Source organism: Perissodus microlepis, chromosome 8 (genome assembly GCF_051167445.1).
Source record: "Perissodus microlepis isolate ML-2025 ecotype Zambia chromosome 8, ASM5116744v1, whole genome shotgun sequence".
Taxonomy (NCBI): domain Eukaryota; kingdom Metazoa; phylum Chordata; class Actinopteri; order Cichliformes; family Cichlidae; genus Perissodus; species Perissodus microlepis.
In genome coordinates, this window is record NC_140468.1 from 12,778,620 (window position 1) to 12,803,550 (window position 24,931).

A 24,931-nucleotide genomic window follows, 5' to 3' on the forward strand; every position below is an offset into this window, starting at 1 on the left:
GGGGGTCAAGGCCTGTGCCCCAGCAGTGTGGTATTTTAATCTGGGCTATTTGTAATGACAGGCCTCCTACGAGGGAAGAGGAGTGGCAGGTTGAGAGGCTCTGACAGGTTCTAATCGCTGTCAGGAAAAGTAGCTGAAGAATGTGCCAGATATCCCCCCCCCCCAGTCTCTCTTCTTGTCCTCTCATATAGCTGCTGTTTTGTTGTCTCTCTGACTCCTTGGCTTTCTCTCTGTTTCTTTTGACCTGTGTCTTTTAAAGGTGAGTGAAAGATAGTTGTCTCCAACTATTTTGTTTTCGCTTCTCCTCTTTCTTTATTTTGGCTGCCATCCAGATGCCACTACCTGACAGAGTAATCCCTTCCTCCTCCACATTCCTTGTCCACAGACCTCACCTTCTCTTTTCCACTGCTGTAATTCCGTGGGCTTAAAGAACCAGACCGACCTTGTGTAGCGCGAGTCTCATGGTCACTGGCAAGCTTGTCAGTTTATTGTCTTTGCCAGAGAAAACAGGCCCATATGTCCTGCACGTATTTTTTTTTATCTTAACTTTTATCTCAACTACCTATTTGTTTATGCAAATAATTTATGTACGCTACACACTGTTCCAAAGCTGTCATGTAGTCTTGTAAAGCCCCCAAAATACCAGTAAGTATATTAAGAATTTTAACAAATGCTTTTTTTCCCCTTTTTTGTTTTTAGTAATAAAAAAGGCACATATTGCATCTTGGAAAGGCATATATTGACGCAATAAATTAAACTTTTTTCCTCATTTCCCATTCAGCAAAAAAAAAAAAGTCAAAATAAAAAAATATAAAAGTGGTTCAGAGAAAAACAAGATGGCCAGTAGAAGTTTTCAGGTTCAACACATACTTGCTGCTCTGCCTCTTTTCTCCTTTGGCACAGGACAAGGGTGGCCAAGCTTTGCCCAGGTGCCGTCTGTGCCATTGGCGCTAAAGCGAGGAGAAGCTGGCACACTTTGGGCATGGCTGCAGCCCCTTCTTCCTCAAAGGCTTGCCTCGTCTCCCTTCTTTCCCCTCATGGTCCCTGCTGCTCCGTAGCCCAGGGAGCTCATTAGGCCAGACTTCCTCTTCATTTAATCCATTTTTCATAGCCTAAAAAACAGTCCCTGATCTTAAAAATCCTGGCTAATTTAAGCCTGGATGTTGGGGAAAAGAGTGAAAATATCATGAAAAAAGCAACCGTGTGCATGCTTTTAATATATCTGATGTCAAAATTAAATGTTTTTATAGTATTAGTGTGGCCAGAACAGGAAGATGCAGAAGCAGCACTAATATGAGCTGTTCTTGAGCAGAGTTTCAGACCTCAGTAGACGGTATCCTATTCCATCCACTTCCTTGACTTTTGTTTGTCGGTCTTGGGGGAGACCGATGTGTTAACTTGGCTTAATGAAAACATTGGTAATAACATGCTCCCTCTCCGTGTTCCTTTAATTATGTATCTCCAACTGGATACCAGAAGGCCCCTGTAGGATTCCAGCTCCACTTGTTGTAGAAGTGGAGTTTCATTTGTAACTAAGCTCCTGGTGGGGAAGATCTGTGTAGAGAAACTAACTCGTTCTCTCATGCTTGTTCTCTCCCTGAATCTCTGTCTCCCTCCAACCTTATGTAATTCCTATCTGTCTCACTTAGTTATTGATCAAGAGAAACTTAAATATATATTGCTTCTTTTGGAAAAACACACGATCAAGTATTGGTATTTCCATTGTAAGTGTGCTGTTTTTACAGATTCTGTTGTACATGTGATCATTGAGATTCCTCACGCTTGTACAACTTTCACATTATATCCACATAAACACTGCCAAAGTTAACATCCTCAAAAGTTGTCCAAGGCTTTGTCCTTTATCTCACTACGAGGACAAAGGTTTTTTTTTTCTTCCCTCTTCCCAGGCAACCATCACAGCATTAATATACCTCCCAGGTATAAAGTGTTGATGAGTGCCTGTCTCCTCAGGCTGACACTTATTTCACCAAAGGTCTCAGAGCAGGGGGAGAGGAACACTGACAGTAGGGATGAAAAAAAAGAGAGCTGCTTGCATACCCAGCCAACGGATGTGGTGGAATTGTTAAGCAGTCTCGGCTGCCCTCTCGTTAGCCTCCGAGATGCCTGGTGACAGAGGTGAAGCAGCAAAAGTTGCGGTAGGTTGAGAGTGGGAGGGTCAGTGCCCCTAAGGGTACCATGCCATGGCCGTGCCAGGCCAGGACCCTGTGCCACTGTCTCCAGTGCCTCCGCTGTCAGCATGCCCTATGCCCCAGGCCACTTCGGAGAGGGCACGTGGGGGGCTGTCACGCGTCTGCCTCAATTACAATCACAGGATGAAGCATACGAATACGGCCCATTGTCACGGCTCATACTGCAGGTGTAATGGCTGTAATGTATCATAAAGTATCGCCAACGTAAGGATGCTTGCAAGAGATTTAGTGGCCATAGATTTTCTTTCTTAACCAAATCTGCATAACCCTAAAGAAATCTACCAATATTTCAATTCACGTTCAGTTTTTTGCTTAAACTGTTACTAATCTTTTTAGCAAGACCTACATTAAAAACATATTTTCCGCTTAGCCTTTGACAGCACTGACAGCACTATAACATAAAATCTTACACATTAAAAAAAAAAAAACACACAAGCATCTTGGGATAGTTTTCTTCTTCTTACACATTTAGTGATCTTGAATTTTGCTTCCATTTTCAGTGCATTTTTTCTTGGTTTTGTTAAAGTTGTCAGAGAAAGTTATCAAACCGCTTGGGTTTGCCTCTATGAATCTATTGTGTTTCGCATAAAACCTTGAGATATAACCTTCAAGGCGTTGAGCATAGTGTGGTATTTTTCCTGTGTGTACCTAAAACTATTCAAACTTAAAAAATAATTAAATAGTGGGCTCATGTGGTATAGCTGTAGGTGCACTTTCAAAAAGAAACGATTAGTTACTCTGATTTTATACATTTAACTTTTCAAGTGAAGCGTGTCCTTTGCAGTTTTCATGTGACAAAGCAAAAGTTACATTTATAATCAGTGTTTGTCACCAAAATGCATTGTGTGTATATTTCATGGCTGATAGAAATATTAAGTGTATTTTTGTTCCTGAGAATCATTATTTATATATTTAAAAACTGTATTCAAAAAAATATACCCATCCACACAACAAAGAACACATGTTAGGGTAAAAACAAGTTCACGTAAAAATAAAACAATCCGACCATTTTACCCCTCCCCCCATTTCATATTTTAATATTTATATTGTTTACATCCATCTTTGCAAACTTGAGGATTGATGTATGTTAGTCATATGCTGTATATGTTTACGCTTAGGTAAATATAAATATCACAGCACCATCTATTAGCTGCTAATGAGGTCTGCTAATTCAATTCAGTTTTATTTATATATTGCCAAATCACAACAACTGTAGCCTCATAGCGCTTTGTATTGTAAGGCGAAGACGTTACAATACAAATACAGAGAAAACACCAACAATCACACGACTCCATCTGAGCAAGCACTTGGCGACAGTGGGAAGGAAAAAAACTCCCTTTTAACAGGAAGAAGCCACTTTTAACAGGAAGGGCGGGGGTGAGGGGAGGAAGACGGGAATAAAGACAATGTAAACTTCTAAAATGCACTGTAAAGCTGTGTTTGTGACACTAGTTAGTTGAAATACTTCCAGCTCTTCTGGTCTGATGAATATACTCATGAGTAAAATCGCAGGTATTACAAGTGTCTGCTGCATCACCAGTGCCATTTTTGTGCTTGTGCTGAATTGCTCTGTCTCAGTAAATGCAATGAAAGTATTTGGGTTCTTGGTTATTTTCTCCTTTTTCTACCACATGCTGATCTCCACACAGGATCACCACACTTGTATAAGAATTCAGCATATTCGTATTAGATTCTTACTGTAGAGTGCAGTGGCCATGCCAAGCTGCTGCTGTTCCTGTCAATCATGGAGGGTTGCATGCCATCATCGTTCCCCTGAAGAGAAACGACACTTGGCTAAAAGAACCACAGTGTGTAAAAGTAATTTTTGTCCCACCTCCTGGTGACCAACCTGTCTAAACAACATTATGGCAAGATTAGCTTTGTTAGATGGCATACATTATTCATAAGGGGAAAATGAAAGGTATCTAAGGTTGTATTATTACAGACTTGATGACTTTTCAGTGGGTCTTTCTTTTTTCTCCTCGGTAAATCTCACCCTTATACTGTAAAACCCACAGGGAGCTGCCACAATTGTAGAAATTCTCCTCAATCTCTTTGTCTACCCTATTCATCAGCAACCTTTTAAAAGAAGAAAGCAAATTATTTTGCTCAGCAGATACAATTACAATGTGTATTACTCTGTTATAGATTAAAAGCGAAGGACTTTCTTTAAAAGAAAGAGTCTGAGACAAAAGAGAGTGACAGGCTGGGGAGGATTTAAAAAAAAGAGCTGCAGAGTTTGACAATTGAGTTATAATATCATGTCCTTTATGAATAATTAATTTGATGGCACTAAGGCCCCTCAGAAGGTAGATTAAATTCGTTCTGCCATGTCTTAAAACTTAGATATGCTTTATTAGTGTGGAAAATGGTGGCAGGCATGTTGGGTTTTCACTTAGGCTGTTTTAGTTAATGATGTGGAGCAGGAGACACTTGTCACCCTAGCGCTGATGCACATAGTCATCGATTACATTTGTTTTGGTTACGTTACAGTTTTTTGGTTTGGGAGCATGTTTTTCCATCAATTTCTGCTTGTTGTGTTTGTACTGACACAATTTTCCTGATTTTGCAAACAACGGTGAATTTAAAATGAAAGCAGTTGATATGTGATTCAACTGTGTATTCTCATCTCCAATTCAAATGAGGTGTTTAACAGAAATTGTATTGGCTATAAAATGCTGCTACAGTTTAATTACAGCATTTCTCAGTTTAATTCAAATTTTTGGTCTCTGTGCTATTTTTAATTAAATATAGAGTTTAAAAGGTTTGAAAACTACTAAGTTCTGCTTTCATATGCTTTGTTTTTCACTTGTCAAAAAACAATGTTGAAACGTTACCAGACATCCCTGCAACAATACAATTTGATTAGATTTAAGAAACAACAATACTTTACTTCTAAAGTTGATTTAAAAGTAAATGCCTCTTCAAATGTGTCAGATGACCAACAGATTTAACCAAGACCGCTTACAGCTACACCACTGTGGTCCCCTCACTATAGAGAATATAAAAAAGATGGCTGCCACGTTTTTGTTTTGTTTTTTTAAATTGCCACCAGGGGGCGATCTGTGTGGTTGCAAAAAAGACTTCAGTGTTGTCGATGAGAAAACGACTTTCCGTCTTCTTGACCTTTGGAAACACTTTCCTGTAGACCGCATAGGCTCAGTTGCACATCCCGCTCATGTTGAATACAAAAAAATGAATTCCCTTTTATAACTTTGTGCTGTTTTTCTATAAATTAGGAGGAGTCTAGGCTACACTCAATTACACTCGATTGTCAATTACAAGTTGTTAACCAGTGAGTCTGCAGTTTCACACTCGGAGCTACCCTTTCATGTCACATACAGTTTCAAAACATGATAACACTTTAAAACAGGACTTCGGAAACGAGTGGGTGATGTCACGGTAGCGACATCCATCTTTTATACTGTCTATGGCCCTAACATCTGGGGACCAGTAAGTATTAATTGTCCAGAGGCCTGTACAAATAGACTCAAGGGCTCAACCCCCATGGGAAATATAATTCACATGTAGATGTGTATAAATGGCTCTTTTATGTTGAGCACTTGTTGGCTGGTAGTGCTCGTCTGTTTCGCTACTGTAAGCATTTTTTAAACAGCCAAGCCACTGAACTTTTACTTTTGAACTATTTGTAACATAATTTTATAACACTTTATGCCATTTCTTAGCGAAACATGAATTCATGGTTGACACTGGTTAAAAATCAAGTCTTTCCTGAAAAATCAAACTTTCCACTATATTTATACATAAACTACTTACCAACCAGATTGAAACTGTTAAGCAATGAATGTCTTGTGCTTCGTTCGAAACAGGTTTGTATTACCTCACGAGATCCTTGCAATTACTAAAAGCATATCTATTGTGCGACACTCACATTTAAAGTAAACACTGGAGAATTTTCACGAGCTTTCATTGAGAGAGGATTTGATTCTTCAACACTAGTGGAAAAGTCTAAAGGTAGCAAAGTAAGTTTGAATGAACAATGTACCCTGTGCTCAAGAACTTTGACATGCCATCACATGCCATGTATTCACAGCGGCAGCTGACAATAATCTGTCTTCAACTCTGTGGCCTCGGTCATTGTTAAATGAGGCGCATGATGTGTGTCTCTTTTGTAAGTCCCCTCTGTGCCTCATTCCCCTATAATAGCAGTATTATTTTCCTTTTACCAGAGCAAGGAAGTGTGATGGTATTACCCCAAAGTAAAACACAAACTTCTGTTGTGCTGTCGGTCAGAGCAGCCACTATGACGTCCTGCTCTAATAACAGGCTCCAGTGTTGCTGCCTCAAATGAGATTTTCAGAGCATGTTCAATTTGCTAAAGACAAGTCTATGTATCATGCGCACATAAAAGAGCAACTATTCCCGTGGCATTATGTAATTTAAGCAGATTACTTCTATCAGATTGGACAGAAAATTTTACAGCTAAATAAATTCGGTCTTCTGATGCACATCCTACTGAAGAAGAGTATTTCATTTTAATGCTTTTGGCACCAAGAAAGTCGAACCTTCTTCAGGCAAATATTTGAAAAAAGAGTTGTAGGACTTTTTTTCTAGAAGGTGTTTTTAGAAGCAGCAGGCACGGTTAAACGATATCTCTCCAATAGTTGTTTGCCAAGTGCTTCAGCATTGCGTTTACTGTTTCATTAGAAGTGCCCCTTTCAGTGTAACTGATATGAGGATAAAATCTTATATATGCAAATGTTAGAATTATAATGTAACGTTTGTAATGTTATGATGTAAGATCAAAATGTCAGTTCAATTTCTATTAACTTGAAAATCACCAGCTTTTAGCATGTATAAAATTCTTTAGTGTAACCTCCACAGCTCAGGCATCAGTTTTGGTTTGTTTTTTTCTGCTCTTGCGGACGTCCTTCATCCGCTCATGAGTACTAATGAATTCAACATTTGTACAAAATAATCTTGGTGCTTCTAACTGTCAGATCCCGTCAGTGCATCCACTTCTAATGGGCTGTGCTTTCCATTCAGGCTAATGTTTGATGCCTCCGACAGTCCCATCTCTCTACAGATTGTTTACTTTCAGCTGTGTTTGTTTTACTTAGCATTAATGTAATGAGTATTCATTAAGTAAAGTGATCAAGTCGAGACGGGAGGGTGTGGTCTATTGGCTTTGTTATATTCACAAACAGAAAGCGATCACGAGTCAGGTAGCAGTCTGTCGTAGAGACGAATCTGTTCAGCAACAAGCAGCATTATCGAGATCATCCAAAGCGATGGCAAATCTTTTGTAAAGGTACTGCAGCTTTTTCACGGCTAAATCACTTGACAGGGAACAGCTGGGCAGTCGAGCCGCAGAAGGCATCCAATCGTCATCAGTTTGAACAGGAGTGGTGATGAAAACAGTCCAAAGGCTCCTTTTGTCTGTACTTCACTCGGTGTTTACATCGGTTGCACGATGATGCCAATCCAGTAAAGCATCTTTAACAAGTTATTTCGTTCATTCAGCAACAAAAACCTATAATCAGTAGGTGTTGAAAAGTGTTAAATACTCATAGCATGCTGTAGAAAAATAGATGGAGGCTCCCAACAGACCTTGTCAAAACATGCAAATGAGCCTGACGCCACGTCCGTTTTTGACAAGCATAATTAAGTTGCTCCAATTCAGGACATGTTAATAAAGAAGACTGTAGGCCTCCCCCAGGTTTTCACTAATCATAAAGCCTTAAAGCTTTTGTTTGCACACGCATGTGTGTGTATGAGTTTGTGTGTTGTATTCCCCCCCCCGCCTCCCAATCTCCCATTTTATTGGATAATGAACTGTTGTAGAGTGTTAGATCTCCTTTCGCAGTCTTTCACTGAGTTTGAGGAGATAGGCAGGCACGAGCTGCTCGAGGTGCGGTGTTGTACAGATAATTAAAAGGCAAGAAATTTGTGTTGCGCTCTTTGATCTGCCTGTCAACTTTCTGATTAGAGACGTTAAAGCCTTTAATCAACAGTAATGCGATGATTAACGCTCCTAAACTGTTGAAAACGAACCAGAGGAACGTCAAGTTTTCCCTTTATTCTTCCCCTGCCTCCATATATCTTTCCCCGAGTCCATTTCCGAGAAACTAGCAAACTTTTCACTCCAGTAGAGGTTGTTAAATAAGATGTTGTATTTGATTAGGACCAACTGACAAGTCGTATTCCCCCTTCATGCGGTTTTGGCATAACTGTAGAGCTCAGATGAACTCGGTGTATTTGTCTTCCAAATCCAACAGAATGCACTTCTATTGATTTTTGTCCTGCACTACCGTCTTTATTTACTTTAGCCCCGACTAGATATGGTCATAATGGTATTATAGTGTTATATGCTGCTGTGCCTTCATGTATAGAGCTACTTCGCTCATTATAAAATCTAATTATTTAAATAGTAGCACTTAAACTCTGTATTTATTATTTAGCTCGACTGTTGCTGAATAAAGTTTAATATAGTAGTGTTTGTTTGTTTTTCCATGTACTATTTTTTTTTTTTTTTTTTTTTTTTTTTTTTGAATCATAGTTGCAGTGCGGCCACCACAATTGTGTGACACAAATGTCAGTGCTATGAATAATGCATACACAAATTAGCTTGTTCGGGTATGAGTTTTTAATTCTATACTTCATACATTTTTTACAATTTTGACCAAGTTTAATCAACACATAAAAAACCCCTTTCTCAGTGATGGAAACAGAATTAATAAGTCAGCTCTGTTTGAGCTTCACAATTGACCAATCAGGATATGAGTTGTGGTGGAATAGGTGTACAGGCTGACCAGCCGTCTGTAGAAATTCCCAGTTTTTTAATTGAAGACCTCAGAAAGCGCTGCTCCTGCCTACACATTGTTGCATTTGGGGCAATCACAGCAAGCACCCAAGTCCATTAGTTTTCATTTGGATGGTTCAGTGAGACTGGTTGATTAAGTCCAGGCAAATTGCTTGTTTCAACCCTCAATCTCCACTCACTCCTCCCGCTTCTCAGCCCTTTGCCACCAGCAGGGTTGTCGTTCAGGTTAATTTAATCTGGTTTGTTATACATTTAAAACACAATAGCTTTGTGGCTGTCTAGATGCCTTGGCGCAGCAGTTTGCTGTTGTTTATTATTGTAGAACTTTGCATATGAATGCTCTAACTGTATTGTTAATTACACTTACAGTAAATATTCAGATTCTATTGTTACTAACCCATGGTAAGAAACGTAATACGTGACTGGTCAAAGTTTGTGCAGCTGCGTCCACAGGGACGTGTAGGTATGGGTAATTTCATAAATGTAAAACAAGCCGTTCTTTTCCAAGACTCATCAATTTTCATTGAATGAGGGTGAAGGGGACTTTTGCTGTTTTTCTTTTTTTGTTTTTTTTAAATGTAAATCTGGCGATCTGAGAATTTGACTTTGAGGCTGAGGTGAAGGGAAAAGAGGAGGGGGAAGCTCAAATGGAAAGAAAATGTAGCTTTCAGTCCTCTCCACCCCAGTTCAGCCTTAAACAAATGGTTCTATTACCAGCTGCTCTCCTACAGGCCCGGTCATTTATACCCATTAAACTTGCGTCTTATCACCCATAAGACGGTCTTGCGTCTCTCCATCCACCAATTGTCTATAATCAGCCATTTAAAACAGCAGCGGAAATTTCTTTTGTGCCTTGCTTCGGTCTGACGGACAGGCAAACGAGCTGGGAGGAGGGGGGGACGGGGGAGTAGAGAGGAATATTTTCTGTAGAATGATGAATAAGCCAAGTTGAGTGGCTGACTAACAGAGATCTGTCTTAATCAGAAGTGATTTGTCAGAACAGGAGCTCTGCGGGGTCAGGGCGCAGGCGATGAATAAAACAGAGCCTGGCGGAGTGAAGAAAGGCCCCAGAAATCCACCCTGACTGCCCACCACCACTCAAACACATGCAAGGGGAAGGGCCGATGCATGGGCTACCTCAAGATAGACTGGAATGGTCCAGCTTCACCCTACCCAGAATATTCCTTGTTTTAGACTTTTAAGTATCTAATGCCCTATAAGTTCACTATCCCAAAGCTGTTAAAAAATATTGACATTAAAACCCAAAAAATGTCACTTAGACACGATGACCTCCTTCTTCTAATGAACCACCACAGCTGTCTTTGACTCTTGTTAAATCATAAATTGCTCTCATTGCAATAAAGAAAGTTCCTCATTAACATTCGGTAGAGTTTATTATTATTATAAGTAATCTGTCATAACATCACTGAGCCCCCAGATGCTACATGCCCCTCCTGTGACCTAGCAGTTGGCACCTCTTTATTTTGAGCTATCGCTCAGTGCGAAGGCGCTAGCCTCATGGCCTGTGGGCTCAGCATTACAAATACATCCCATTGTGGGTACAACTTTGATGGGGGTGATGAAAGTGTGTCACCCGGCAGCTGTAGACTTGAAAAGTCCTTAAAAAAAAGCTCCTCTGAAAGTGTACAAAGACAGGTAACTTTATTCACCTGGGAGTCACAGGCATACAAGTTGACTGCCGCACTGTGTGTGTGAAAGTGTGTTTGTGTGACTGATGGAGTTTGAGAGAGAAAATGCATGGTCTTACATTTTTTTAGGCCCCTCCTTACTTCCCCCTCAGCCCTCCCATAGGTTTCCATGGGTTTGTTGGAGTGTATGGATTGTGTCTGGATATAAGTGTGTGTGGTAACCTTCAAAAAGTGGTCTCAACTGCTTAATGAAAAGGAGCTGTGCTGAGCCTCAGAGCCTCAGAGCACACCACTGTCAGGTCTTGTCCCCTTTTGGCTCAGGGGAGAAGGAGAGCAAGCAAAAAAAAAAAAATAAAATAATGCACCACCGAAAAAGAGACAGGGGCCCTCACACAGTGTATACGCTATGAAGCACATTGTGTGAAATAGATGATGGCTCCAATTAAATGTGTCCATGGACTGGAGAAAAAAGTTGAAGGCTATAGAGGTTTGGACTTTATCCAAATTGTTAGTTGTTTGAGCCGTGTTGTCCTAACGTGTGCAGATAAGGGCAGGTTATGATTTTTATTTACACAGACATATGTTTTTTTTCTTCATAACACGAGATGGTGAGAGAAAGTAAAGCAGACCTTTTCTGTTGTCATCAAGTAACTGACAATTCTTCTTTATTTCGGTTTGTTGTGAAATGCCAAAAATGTTTGACCTAATTCCCTAAAGCCTAAGATGTCATCAAAATGCTTAATTGGTTATTGGTCCAACTTTCCAACATTCAGAGATATTAAGTTTAATATTGCATATGACTTTAGGCAAGGTGCTCGCACTCTACAAAAATTCAGTGTCTCAGCCAGACTGAACACACAAATTTAAACTGAATATTATTACTATTACTACTAATATTAAAATGATAAACGCTACAAGACAAAAATGCTCATAGTTACAGCTAAATATATAAAACAAGGTATTAAATTATAAGTAAAGAACAAAATGCTAACAGAAAAGATTTTAATATATTTATAAACATGTTCTAAAAGGGATTCTCTTATGATGTCAGTAATTAAAAATGTCTTCCATCCTTACTGGATGCCATCACTTACAGTTGGCACTATCCCACTGATGCTGGAGACTATGGGCATTTACTTCTTTGCTTATAATCTATGACTCTTTCTTTACTTATCAAATTAAATATTCCACACTGCCATTATTTCACCCAAGCCTCCTCCTTCCTCAGTGTTGACTTCCCTGGCTTCCTCCTTGGACGCTTATTATTTCATTTTCTTCATTTGATCTTTGTCATTTGTTTTGTTGCAGACAAACCTGCACGTTTCATAAAGCTGACAGTAATTGTGCCTGTGAACTTGCAACTGGTTGCCTAATATATACATATATGCTATAAATAAATGTGCCTATCCAGTACTCAGTCCCTTCTTACATGAATATATTAATCTTTATCTATAATAATTTAACCACACCATTCTAAAAGGATTGCTTTTTATAATACGTCATTCTATACAATTATCTGTTTCCAATTGCAGTCCTTTCAGAGTTGTTTTTCGTGGTGTTGTAATGGTGTTGTTTCTTGGTGGTAAAGTCTAGTGGAAACAATATATGCGGGTTGGTTGAGGTTTTTTTAATACATTTGGAGCTGATAAAATATCCTACTCCAGCTATGTTCGGCTTGTTCAAGCTTTATAGATTACATTACATTGCACCTCATACTCTAGTAAAGCTAATTACCCAGTAAAATAGCCTCCCCCCCACTGCCATGTAATTCTTAACAAAAGGTTGTGATAAAATACAGCAGGGCTTTGCTATGTCAATAGTCTTTCCGTGTATTTAAGGGAGAGAAAAAAATCGTAACACAGACATTATTTTCCCCTCAATCTAATTTGTGCCTTCAACTTTTCTATACTAATTATTTTCTACAGTTACATTACAGGAGCAAGTTAAATTAAGGCTCTCTGGTGCTGATGTAAATGCAATGTAATGGAATAATGGGCTTGTTAAATGGACCTTTGGGGGACGGACATCTTTAACAAGAGAGTCAGAGCAAGGCCTCTGGGCCAGGGTTATTTAAATTGTTAATAGCTGTTTAAACAGGAGGGGAATATTTTATACACTAACGAGCATTAAGTCAGGAGCATTAACAGTGAATTATTTTACCTCTCGGTTTTGTTTTTATCAACTGTATTTTTTTCAGTTTTGTTTTTTTTACATAGCCTCCATATTTGTCGTGGTCATAAATTGTGTGTTTATTTAGATTTTATGCAGTTAAACATCCTATACAAACTTGATTATGTAACATGTCAGCATTGCGAAAGGCAGAAAAAACTACCAAGCAATTTAAGGTAATTTCATCATGAGTTTATAGCTTGGATAATAGGGACCAGTTTGCTGTATTTCTTTCCACGAGTGGCGATAGCTTTGGGTGAAAGTATATGATGAAGATGCAGTACAGGTCACAAAATGGGAGTCTTAGTTTTTTTCCTAAAGTTGTTTTTTTCCCAGTAACTAATGAAGATTTACACAGAACTAGTCAGCAGGAATGAAATTAGATGAATGCAAGTGTAGATGCATGCCAGAGAATGAGTAAGGAAAGGGTGGATGCTTGAGAGCCAATCAACACAATACGTCCTTTGGGGAGATGATGTGTATACCTCTGAAGTCAGTGTAGGGGAAGAAAGTCATAAAGGAATGATGGGAAATTTTTTTGGGAGGACTGGAGAGAGACCTGACAGTGAACGAAATGTTAATCGTAGCAAGCCAACTCAAAATACTATTCTGGTGACTGCAAATGATTTGACGCAGCTGTGCTCATGGCTATCCATCAAAGATGCCACGATTGAGCTTATGCAGTGTCTTCAATGTCATTTTCTTGTAATAACATATTGATTTCTTTTAATAGAGGAACATCTTGGGTAATGACAGAAAAATAGAAAGGCAAGGTTGTGCGTTCTTGCTCCCTCCCAGTAAGGTTACAAAAATGGACGCAACTTAAACAAGACTCGTATTGTGATTTCCTTTTTTTTTTTTCCAGCAGCTGTTAGATTTGTCAAGGACGGTCATTCACTTGTGGGTAGTGTATACAGTCAGCATGGAAAATGCATCTACAACAGACTCGGTTGTAGGTCCAAACCATAATCGCAAAACACGCCTTCGTGCACAGTGTCTGTAACGATTGCTTAAGTACCTGGAGCACAATGTCTTAGGAGGTCTTTTCTTCCTCTACCTCATCCATCTTTTTACACACTGCAAACCTCTCCAATAATGCACTTGCCATCAAAAAAGAAACCCTCTGCTGCTGCAGTGCTTGTCACACTCATTTATTTAAAAAAAAAAAAGAGCCACAGCCCTGACAGAGATGGATAGATGTGCTTATTTGTCTCTTTAACAGAAGATTTCCGCTTCAACTCCTTCCCTGTTTATCCCTTGTTCTTCTCCGTTCGGGACGGGGGAGGGCTTGTATTTTTATGGTTATTAATACCTGCGCTCAGTCTTTTAATCTGCCCTATTTGTCACATGTGACTGTCTGACTGCACTGTTTAATCTGGGTATCCTTCAATCTGTCTCGTCCCAGATTAGAAATTAATGAAGGCAGGAAGAGACACATTTGAGTCAGTTACAGTGCGAAGGGGGTAAAAGGGATGGGATGAATGGGAGACGAATGTCGTTCATTTGACAATGCTTTCTCTTTCTTTTCCTGCGTCTCCCTGATCCCCGTTCTATGCCGTTCTCTCTCTCTTTCTCTCCCCTCTTGTTTAGCTGCCAGATGTAGCCCATTTTTGCACTGCTCCCCCCCAAACAGGCGCTCAGCACGTGGGCCCTTTGGTGTGCGGCACCTGTGTAGTGTAATACAGTCAGCAACTGTGTTGTTTATTCCGGATTTGTTTGGTGCGCTTGAAAGCCTGTCTTTGATCCATGCAAAGATTCTTCACTCTTTTTTTTCTCCCCTTTTTCTCCTGATTCATCCTCTGCCTCTCTTATTTTTAAACACTAATGCTCTAGCAGTATGGTTACATTGATGGCACCGGTGGGTTTTTCTGGTGGTGGTGGGGGGCATCTTATTTGGTTTATCTTTTTTTTTCTTTCCTCCCGCCTTTCTTTTCTCATTCCCAAGGGACAGGAAAATGACAGTGACCACTGACAAGCTTGTCAGGTGCCTTGTCGGGGATGTTTTATAACTGTGCGTTAATGTGTTTACAACTACAACTGACGAGAGCCATTTAAAAAAAGGGAAGAAAAAAAGAAAGGAGTAATGAATATTGCATCGGCACAGTGGACCCCACTGGCAGGCTGGATGCTGGGATGTTGTTGTCTAGAACTTCATGTCTATTTACTCCAGCATCTTAAGAAAGTTCAACACTTCCCTCAGATGCAGTATTCTTCTGTCTGTCTGTCTGACACTCCTAGACAGCAATGTCTGTGTACACACTGCACAAATATTACACATACCCAAGTAGGTCCAGATGTGGAAAAAACAAAAAACAAATTATTTCTACATTAATCATGATGATGAGAATGATTGACAAATAAGAGATTACAGCTAAAGTGAGTGCAAGCCAGGCTTTCGCAATCACCTAATCGTTCATTTGTTTTATTTTATTTTATTCATTTCATCACATGGCGGAACTTTTTGGACCTGCCATCTTATGCTGGATGCTCTTTTCTTGCAGAACAAGTGGGGCAGGAGATTCTTGGCAACCTGCACAGTGACCGTGAGAAGATCCAGAGAGCTAGAGAAAGGGTGAGTGCACACCTGACACCTGCGCACACTCGCGCATCTGTTCTAACAAGTGTTCGTGAAACGGTAAGCCGTTACGGCCAACATTTGCCACTTTTGTACGGCTTCTCACGTAAACACACAAATGAAAGCTGCCTCACACAACTGTGAGATACACCCTCCTCGGCACGCACTAAGTCAGCAGATTTATATAACGAGAAGGAGCTCAGTGTGCCCGTTTATGGATGGCTGTGTTTGGCATTCAAGTAGGTGTTGCTGTCAGCTCACAGTTTTTTGTTTTTTGCTTTATTAGTGACGTCAGCTCCTTTAAACACAACTGAAGTGTCTGAAAGATATCAAAGCATGCAAATTTTTTAAATTTCAGTGAAAGTAAGATTGAGGTAATTGCGTTCAGACTCAGTAGTGTGTGTGCTGCTCTTCTCTTGGACCTGGGCCCCTGCAGCCACATGTTAAATGAGCAGTGACTAACATTGGTGTTTTAACTTTTGTCCGGTCTTCCTTCTCTCACCCCAACCGGTCGTGGCAGATGGCCGCCATCCCTGAGCCTGGTTCTGCTGGAGGTTTCTTCCTGTTAAAAGGGAGTTTTTTTCTTCCCACTGTTGCCAGAAGTGTTTGCTCATAGGGTCATATGATTGTTGGGTTTTCTTTGTATGTATTATTGTAGGATCTACCTTACAATATAAAGCGCCTTGATGCGACTGTTGTTGTGATTTGGTTCTGTATAAATATATAAAACTAGCTAAAAATAAATAAACCAGACTAGATAAGCAGATAAATGCTGTTATTAAAACTCGTTTTTAATCATTTGAGGCTTTTATACAGGATGAAGTCCACTTTATCTTTTAAAATTATTGAACGTCTCATTCATGCTTTTACCACAAAGCGTCTGGACGACTGTAATGTGCTCAGCGTTGCCCTTAACAAAGCACCTAAAATGCTGCAGCTCATCTTTTAACCAGAACCCATAAACGTGAGCACATTTCCCCTTGCACATTCTTGCTCCTTTTAAGATGTATTTTAAGATTTCATTATGTGCTTTTAAAAGCCTTAATTGATCAGCACCACAATACATATCTGAGCTGCTAGCTCCATATGTTTCCCTCAAGATGAATTGTACAGCACTTTGTCAAACTTGTGTTTTTCAAAAGTGTTTTATAACTAAAATTGGATTGGATAAAATGTTGAAATATGGCTTTCTTCCCCCCTTTGCTTCCTTTCACTTAAAAGGGGTTAACTTTGCCACCTGCCGTCCTTCCTCGCCCACCCTCCTGCACTTTTCCTGCACCCCTCTGCCGTTTCGCTCCATCCTTCCAACTTTTCCTCAGAGAGCCCTCCCAATCCTTAGTGCTGCCCCTCCTTACGTACAGTCAGCCAAACAGACAGGTAGGCAGAGACAGAAAAGACCAAACACAGGAAGGGGGCCCAGCCCTGTTGGCCCCCTCAACGCAGAATGCTTAAAGATCACAACATGGCATTGGGCCTCGCACAGCAGATTTCAAAGGAAATCAAACATCTCCTTTCAAAACGGTCCACAGCGTCTACTGAGAGTACCTGCTCTCTCTTTCTTTTGCTCTCTCTCTCTCTCCCTTCTTCCCATGAGTCTCCTCTGCTGAACCACTTCACCATATGTACACAAATGCTCACGCACACACACACACACACACACACACACACACACACACACACACACACACACACTGAGCCTTTAAAGGCAGTTTGTGGGGCAAAAGTTAAGTAAAAAGAAACCGAGATGTAAAGACACGAGGATAGAAGGGTCGGTTAGCAGCTCTTTTTGCATTAAAGAGATGGAATTTAAAATTGTTTCGGCAATGAATAAACCCACAAACATACAAACACAAAATTTACACAAGCCCCAGCGCTCGGCAGGAGGTGTGGCCTTTTGTTTTGCTTTTATGGTACAAATAGGAGTCAATAGAACACTTCAACACAGGGTCAGAGCAGTACGCTGCCGACTCAGAACCACCTGAACGGGTTGAAGAATTTCTTTTAACCGATCTCAAGGCTACCTCAGGGTGTGAAACGTAGCAGGGGGGCATTTTTTTAATGGTTGTTGCCTAAATGTGGTAATTCATGTCTTTTAAATGCATATAATACAAGAGCGGGAATGAGTGTAAGAATTTGAGAAAATAAAGTAAAAGTATTAGACAGCCTTAAAAGTAAAACCTGCTTCTTTTAACACTTTGATTACGACTGTGCAGAGTTAGCACAGCAAGCTGTAACTTCAGTTTCAACAGTTATTTATTAATTAACTGAAAATAAATGAAATAAACTCATGCACTTTGACAGTATCGCCTCAGTCATTTGTAAGCACAGTTTATTTAACCTGAGGAGGATTAATTATGCAGACAAATGAATGGTCGTACTCAGTGAGCTAACAAACTTTAATTTAATGCTGAATTAAATGTTCAGTTTGGACTTTTCATCCTTGAAGCTGAAACCTTACCTTTTATTTCCCTTAATGCCCCTCTATTTGCACTTTAAATGATATGGATCAGAGTTTGTTTAGAATTTTGTATGCAATTAGCTTTCATTTGTGTTAATAGTAACAACACGTGTATGCATTTTAATCCTCGATGCTGGCTAAAGATGTCTTTAGAAATTGTTCTACTTTAGTGCTGGAAAAAAATATGAGTTTCAAGGAACAAGGTCTTCTCACTCTCTCTTTATAGGCAGCCACGATTAATTTTAGACACTCGACTACCCTAAAACTTCAGTGGGTTTCCATTTCAGGTTATGGAGGAAGGCGTACGATTTGGTGAGAGGCTGTGGAGGGAGAGAGGTGGAAAAGGAAAGAAGGAATGATTCAGAGAGAGATGTATTTTGGGAGAAAGTGCGAAGTGTCTAGGGGACAGATCTGTGGGTAGAAGCAGACATCAGGCAACTGCTGGACTTGTTGTCTTTGCCAGAGGGTCCAAACCCCAGGTCCCCCACCTCCCACCCTGTACCACATGTATCTTTGGCTCTGGCAGCCTGCATCACACCAGCCCAGGCTGCCAGAGGGTAAGAAGGAAAGATGGAAGAAGAGGAAGAAAGGAGCAGTAAAGCAGGGCTGGGAAGGGAGGATGAATTGCAGGGAAGAGCGATGACTGCAGGATGAGCCAGAACAAACATGAAAAAAAGAGAGCGTGGCTCCGATCGTTGTAGAGGAAAGGGGAGTTTTGGTAGAAAAGATGTGAAACTGAAGAATTAAAAACAAATAGAATATAGTGTGATTCACTGATGAAAACATACAGAGAAGGGGTGACTTGATTGGGAAAGCAGTTATTATCTCAGAGAAAGACGAAGATAAATCACTCCCTGCTGACTGTTTAGAGAAAAACTCTGCAATCACTATTCCCCGTGCTCCCCTGTCATCCTCGAGAAATGCGACTACAGGTAGATGTTAGTGGCAGCTCACTCAGTGCAGTGTCAGCATTTTTTTTTCACTTTCACACTCACACTTTGCTGGCAACATCTTTGCCAAATCCTCCTCCCTGTGAAAAGTCCCTACGCCTGACAAGAGAGTAGCTTGAAAACATTCCTATGACCCCTGAAGGGAAAAAAGGCAGAGAGGAAGAAAAAGGGAAAGAAATGGAGCAAGAAAAGGGAAATATCCAGGCAATTAGTCCTCAATAGCCATGATCATCATTTCAAGGGTGCCTTCAAGGACTCCCACTGCTTGGTACCTACTTTAAAAGTAAAGGCATCTTTCACTCCATTTCCTTATATTCATCTAGCTCTGTAGTAAGATGAATATAAGACCATCAAGTGGCACGTCCTACTAAGGTTATGAAGGTTTTTTCAAAAGTTTTCTGTCATTGAACAGCTCACAATGCTGCTAGTTTATAGACATAGAGATGCATCAAATGAAGTAAACATTGATCTTATGTGTAGCCTAGCTGTTCATGCTTTGGTAAATAAGTTGCTTTTAAAGCAGCTCTAAAATTGTCGTGTATTTTTTCCCCCCCACTGGTTTTGTCTAAAAGTGGGGGGGTTTTGCCGAGGGTGGTCTCTTGACAGGTAAGCCAGTACCTTTAAGGTAAGAAGGCAAGCTCTAATCAAAGGATCTCCCATTCATCTCTCTGGGTCGCAAGAAACTTTAGTGAAAAGTGTGTCAAACTGTAGAGATGTCTTTCTGCCCTAAGGCCAGTAGTACAGTGCAATAGTACCTTGCACAACAATACTGTAATAATCAAATGACATTATTGCTGTGGTACTTATTTATACTCGTTACATGCTTCTTTTTTGTTTTCAAGTGTGGATGAAATAGTATCCACATATTATATGTTAAGCTCCAGCCGACAGCGTCGTGTGTGAAAGCAACGTCAGTTCTTATGATACAGAAGCCTTTAACTTGCAAACTTGCAACAAATTCCTAGTACAAAGTCCACCTCGATGTCAGATTTCACAACATGTGCAGCTAATACTGCAGCGCATTTAACAGTAGCGAGTGGTCATTATGTGCGCTGCCACCACCCACCATTGCCTAAACCCATTTACATATTTCCAGTTGTGCAAACACATCAGAAGGACTATTTCCTGGTGTGTGCTTCACGAGAGGGATTTTTTTAAAAACAGCTTTAGTTTGTTGATAGAGTGTGTTAAACTGAAATTGCTCAAGTGTTTGTTCAGAATTAAAACTAAAAGCTGTCCTTCACTGGTTCTGTCTCCCCTACAACTCCAGCTGAGAGAAACAGACGCCAACCTGGGCAAGAGTTCCCGCATCCTTACCGGCATGCTGAGAAGGTAAGAGGCAGGTAGGAACACTGTTTCTGCACCTCTTTGTATGCAAAGTGCTTTAACAGTGCTGTGAGGTTGTAAATAAAGACTTTCATAAGATTTAAAAGTGACTATTATAGTTAATAACTTGCTGCAGTCAGTCAACTGTGGTTATTAGCAAGTGCTTTTGTTCATGTTTCAAGCAGGTTAAACTCATTTGTAAAGGATCTGTGATCTTTGAGTCAAATTCTTATTAGTCAGAACTATTATAGCTGAGAAAACTAAGTAAGCAAATTGTGTGAGTGGCTGTTTGGTTAAATGTGGTGCTGTGTGCCTGAGAAACAAGTAGCCCAGTACAGCATCCTGCTGGAAGAGACAAGTGCACACTGTACATGTCTCCATTCTTTTCTTCTCTTTGCCTTTGTTTATTTTCTCTTTTCATTTTTTTTCCACAAAACGCACTTACCACCCATATCCATCTTGCACTCTTTGTCTCCCTGGCGTGCTAGTTCACTCACAAGGCAGTCACACAGGCACAGGCATTCAAACGCAAATATTTCAATAGGCCTTGCATTATCTGGTGCCTCCGCTTCCTAGCTTCCTAACACACACACACACACACACACACACACACACACACACACACACACACACACACACCGTAATGTCTTGTCACATCTCCATTTCATAAAGTGTCTGTGTGCTTACCCCTGAACCGTGACGCCACGGTTTTGTTTCTTGCTCGCTTGTTGTTTTTTTTTTTTTTTTCCCCTCCTTGTCACCCGCTGTGGATTTTGATTAAGAGTAATATGTAAATGACACAGACTAAATGTAAAATCCTGGGGGCAGGAAGGAAGTGCCAATTGAAATAGATGCTTCAGTGCCCATAGACAATTTGGAGGGTGGCTCGCAGGGCGGGCGGCAGATACTGGAGAGGAAAGGCCTGAGAAGGGCTGTGACGCCGACTGTAACCAATATTTCTGCATATGTCTCCATTTTGTCAAGCCTGATTATGGCAAGAGGAGGGCCGGGGGGGGGGGTCACTTCGCCTGGCATGTCACCCAGAGCTGTCCAGAAATCATTCATCATTCCCTCCTCCTCTTCTTCCCTCCACCCCTGCTGGTGCTGAAGTAAATAACATGCACTTATTTCAATATTATCATATTAATGTTAAAGTTCAGCTGTCACCTAATGGGAAGACTTAATCAGACGTAGCATTTTAAGAGGCATGCTGCCACCCACTTACTCTTCAGCCCCCCCTCCCTCCTCTCTTGATGCCTTAGCTCCTCTGGTTAGTGCCCGTCTCAAATCAGGATTTATGAGGGCTTTCCAAAGTGGGGCCCGGCTGCAAACCTATTCGACTACTGCCTGCCTTTATGCTTGACGGGAGCACCACAGCGTACACACAGTTTTATTTTATTTTTTGTCACTATTTGATAAAATAATTAATTTTTTTTTTATTTCAGTTTAAAAGCTTATAATATATTTATAATCAGAGCAAAAATTCAGTTAAGGTTAGTTAAATGCCCTCCTTTCTGGAAATTGTTCCTAATTTCCTCACTCATTTCATTACCTCCACCCGCACCCACCCCCTTTCTCGCTTTTTGATTAATAGTGTATTTGTTTTCGATGCCGGTTGCTTTGTCATACTCCACTTGTTTGAGGCAGCAGAAGAAGTAGTGTGCAGTGTAAAGGCTTACACAGATGAGTGTAGTGAAATCGTTTCTGGTACATGTTAGGAACCCGGATCACTTGTGACACAAACCAGAGGTGGACACAAATACTCATGCAGGTTGATGAATATTCCAGCTTTTGTTTGTTTATTTAAGTTTATATATTTTTTGTTTTCTTCTGTTTGAATGCAGATGTTTGATTAATTGGATGCACGGATACATTTTTTTTTCCAGATATATAAACACAGCAGCAGTTTTAAGTTGATTATAAGCATCGAAAAAACTTTGGCCCCGATAGAGCCGAGTGTGTAGGTGCAACAACGGAGGGATTTATTGTGATCTACGAGATGAAGGGTGTCCTTTTTAGAGTCGCACCTCTTCTTGAAGTGTCTTTCTGGTCTGGTGTGCTATCACCCCAGCTGAGAAACAATTAGACACTCATTAAGCTAGCTGTCATGGTTCAAGAAAGCCAATTAACTTAAAGACTGTGTGAATATCACTTATTGTAGGAAACATTCAGAAAGACACACATCTCAAATAGCTGTGGCTTTGTTTGAAAATAAATTGTTACATTTTCTGACTGTGAAACTCTAACTAATTACCCTCAGTGGCAGGAACATAGGTGCTGTTAATTGGTTGTGTCACGGGCTTATAACAAGTGTCACAAGTGAAAACGCAGTCTTGTGTCATCTACTCATGCTTAGTTACTCTAAGCTTTAAATGAGTTGTATACATGTGGGCTCAGCACCTACAGGTTTGAGAGGTTCACAGCTCACAGTGCGCCTCTCTGTCCCTGATTACAAAGGCCACAGACCTTTTGATAAAGCCTTTGTTGTTTCCATGCTGCATTGACACTGTGGCCTTTCATAAATACAAAATGTTCCCATCACTGCATGAAGATGCGTCCTGTTGCTATACTGAGCATCTCAAACATCTCACTCGCCCTGGTCAGAAGAAATGGCAGGGGGGGGGAATGGGATGCAGCTCCAGACCCAGTTAGGACCACTGGGGGCTCCTGGCAGCTTCACGGAAGGAGGGGGCACAGCGAAGGGCAATGAAGCAGTGAAGGGAGGGCGAAGGGGGTGCGTGTGTGTATATTTTGAAGCAGAGGGGTTGTCTGCTCTCGCTGGCAGCTGATCCCACATGCAGGTGGTCGACTCAGTCGCCAGGCAGATCAAAAAGTCAAGGCCCCGGGTGGACCTCCCTTTGAAATGGGAATGGGGCCTAGATATCAGACAGAAAACATAAGCAAGCTCCCAGCCACAGAACAGCTCCATATTCATGGCTGGGACTGGTGGTAGCGACGGGCAGGCAGGATGGACAGAGCTTCAGCCTTCAGACTCGTGCACTCTCTGGACACTGATTTAGAGATCAGCCTATCAGCCTGGGCGTAGATGATGCACTAGCTCACAGGTTAATACCGCCACGCTCTTAACAAGACTCTTACTTCCTTTTTTTTGAGCCGTGCCTTCACAAGATGCCTTAATGTGTGACTGCAATCATCTCTCTGATTTTAGCTACATATGGCAAATTCAGTACAAAATACAGTGCGGCTTACTGCGGCTAACCCTCAGAGTCTTGTTATAGTGAAGTTCTTCTGAACCTGGTCTAAACCTATTCATATGACTAATTGGCAGGAGAATAGTATTTACAGCTCATCCTTGCCTGCAGGATAATCAAAAGTTTTCTGCCTCTAATGGAAAGTAGTTTTTTTTTCCTTGTTTGCTCGACTTAATAAAACAACAGTATTTGGAGTCAACAGGCTAAAGTGCATGCCCTCAGAAAAGCGTCTGGAGAGCGGGATTTTTTTTAATTTTATTTTGTAAGATCTCTTAAGGCTCTGGTGCTTTTGTTTATTATTAGCAGATATGTGATCTCTTCCTGTATCTATCTGCGTAGAAGACCGACCTGTTAGTATATGTAGGTCGTGTAATTAATGGAGTTTAATTCAGTGAGTGAGTTGTGTTGAGATCTTGTCATTAAGTTGCAAAAGAACAGCTTCACGTTTTAATTGTCGCTAAAACAGGTCACATATGTTTTCCCTTCACTTTTCCATTTATTATTCTTTATATTATTATTATATTTATTTGTGTTTGGGGGAAAAAAACAGAGGGAAAACTTCTAGGCATTCAAATTCTGCACACTGAATTTTCAGCAGAGTATTGGAAGACATGTTTGTCCTATTTTACTTTGTATTACAGCTGAACTCATCACCGTAGCCGAGCTTTATGTTTGTCCCGAGAGTTGCAGATCGCTCCCAGTGGATCCCAGCCTCTCTGATCTTCCCTCTGTGTTGCATCCACGATAATTTCATGTACTACATTTAAAACGCACTCCCTTTGCTTTGCAATTTGTTCAGCTTGGCATCATTACTTCCCCCCTGCATCCACTCCCCCTTTAGTACTACATCCCCGTGGGTCACCTCTATCTTTGGCCTTTTCCACTACCTCCAGGGAAGCAATCCGAGTGTGTGTGAATGCATGTTTTCTTTTTAATGTCCAGTCTCTTTTCATTCTGGCAAATGAGCAAAGAATGAACGGTATGTGCCTCCACCTCATCCCCTAGATGAACTTTACACATATCAAAGTAAATGCATCTGCTGTTGACAGTGTTAAGTAGATCAGAGCTAGCATGTTAGCTTTCTGCAGGAAGATATTTGGTGTTAATGGCTTCTTTCAACATCACCTTGCAATGAAAAGGGCCTTGCTTAGTTATGTGAGCCATTGCAGTACTACTGCCAAGCAGGTTTCTCAAGGTAGACATAAACATTGCGCATCTGCATACACATTTGCAGAGCTAAATTCAGCTCTGCACCCGTGGTGTTGTTTTCTGCATCCATGAACTTGGACTTTTACCTTCACCTTATACCCATGCTTCGGAGAAGTGATGCAACATCTTAATAATCCAGAGTCACCCAGCAGCAGAGACGGAGAAAACAATGAATAGAATTCGTGAGAGACAATACGGAGTGTTTTAAACAAGCACCTCTTATGAATCCGTCTAACAAAACAAGACCAAATGGTCTTAAATACATTTTGAAATTAAACTACTTTGTTTAGTTTCATCAGGTACTTCACAGTGTAGATGCTGAATGTCAGACAAAGTCTTGTTTTTAGATGTTTTTTTTTTTTTTTCATCTGTGTGTATTTGTGTGTGTG

The 24,931-nt window shown here is 40.6% G+C and overlaps 1 protein-coding gene across 3 annotated transcripts in view; it reads left to right on the plus strand.

Annotated features, from left to right (window-relative positions):
• The window catches only part of vti1a (vesicle transport through interaction with t-SNAREs 1A), a 116,370-nt gene that overhangs the window by 58,916 nt on the left and 32,523 nt on the right, over nucleotides 1–24,931 (plus strand). For 2 of the 3 annotated variants that reach the window (XM_084937593.1, XM_084937592.1), the window contains 2 exons: nucleotides 15,314–15,384; nucleotides 20,066–20,127. In XM_084937593.1, coding sequence (XP_084793719.1) covers nucleotides 15,314–15,384; nucleotides 20,066–20,127 — 133 coding nt within the window. Of the gene's footprint in view, nucleotides 1–15,313; nucleotides 15,385–20,065; nucleotides 20,139–24,931 lie in introns of all 3 variants that reach the window. The other variant, XM_084937594.1, reaches the window with a different exon arrangement.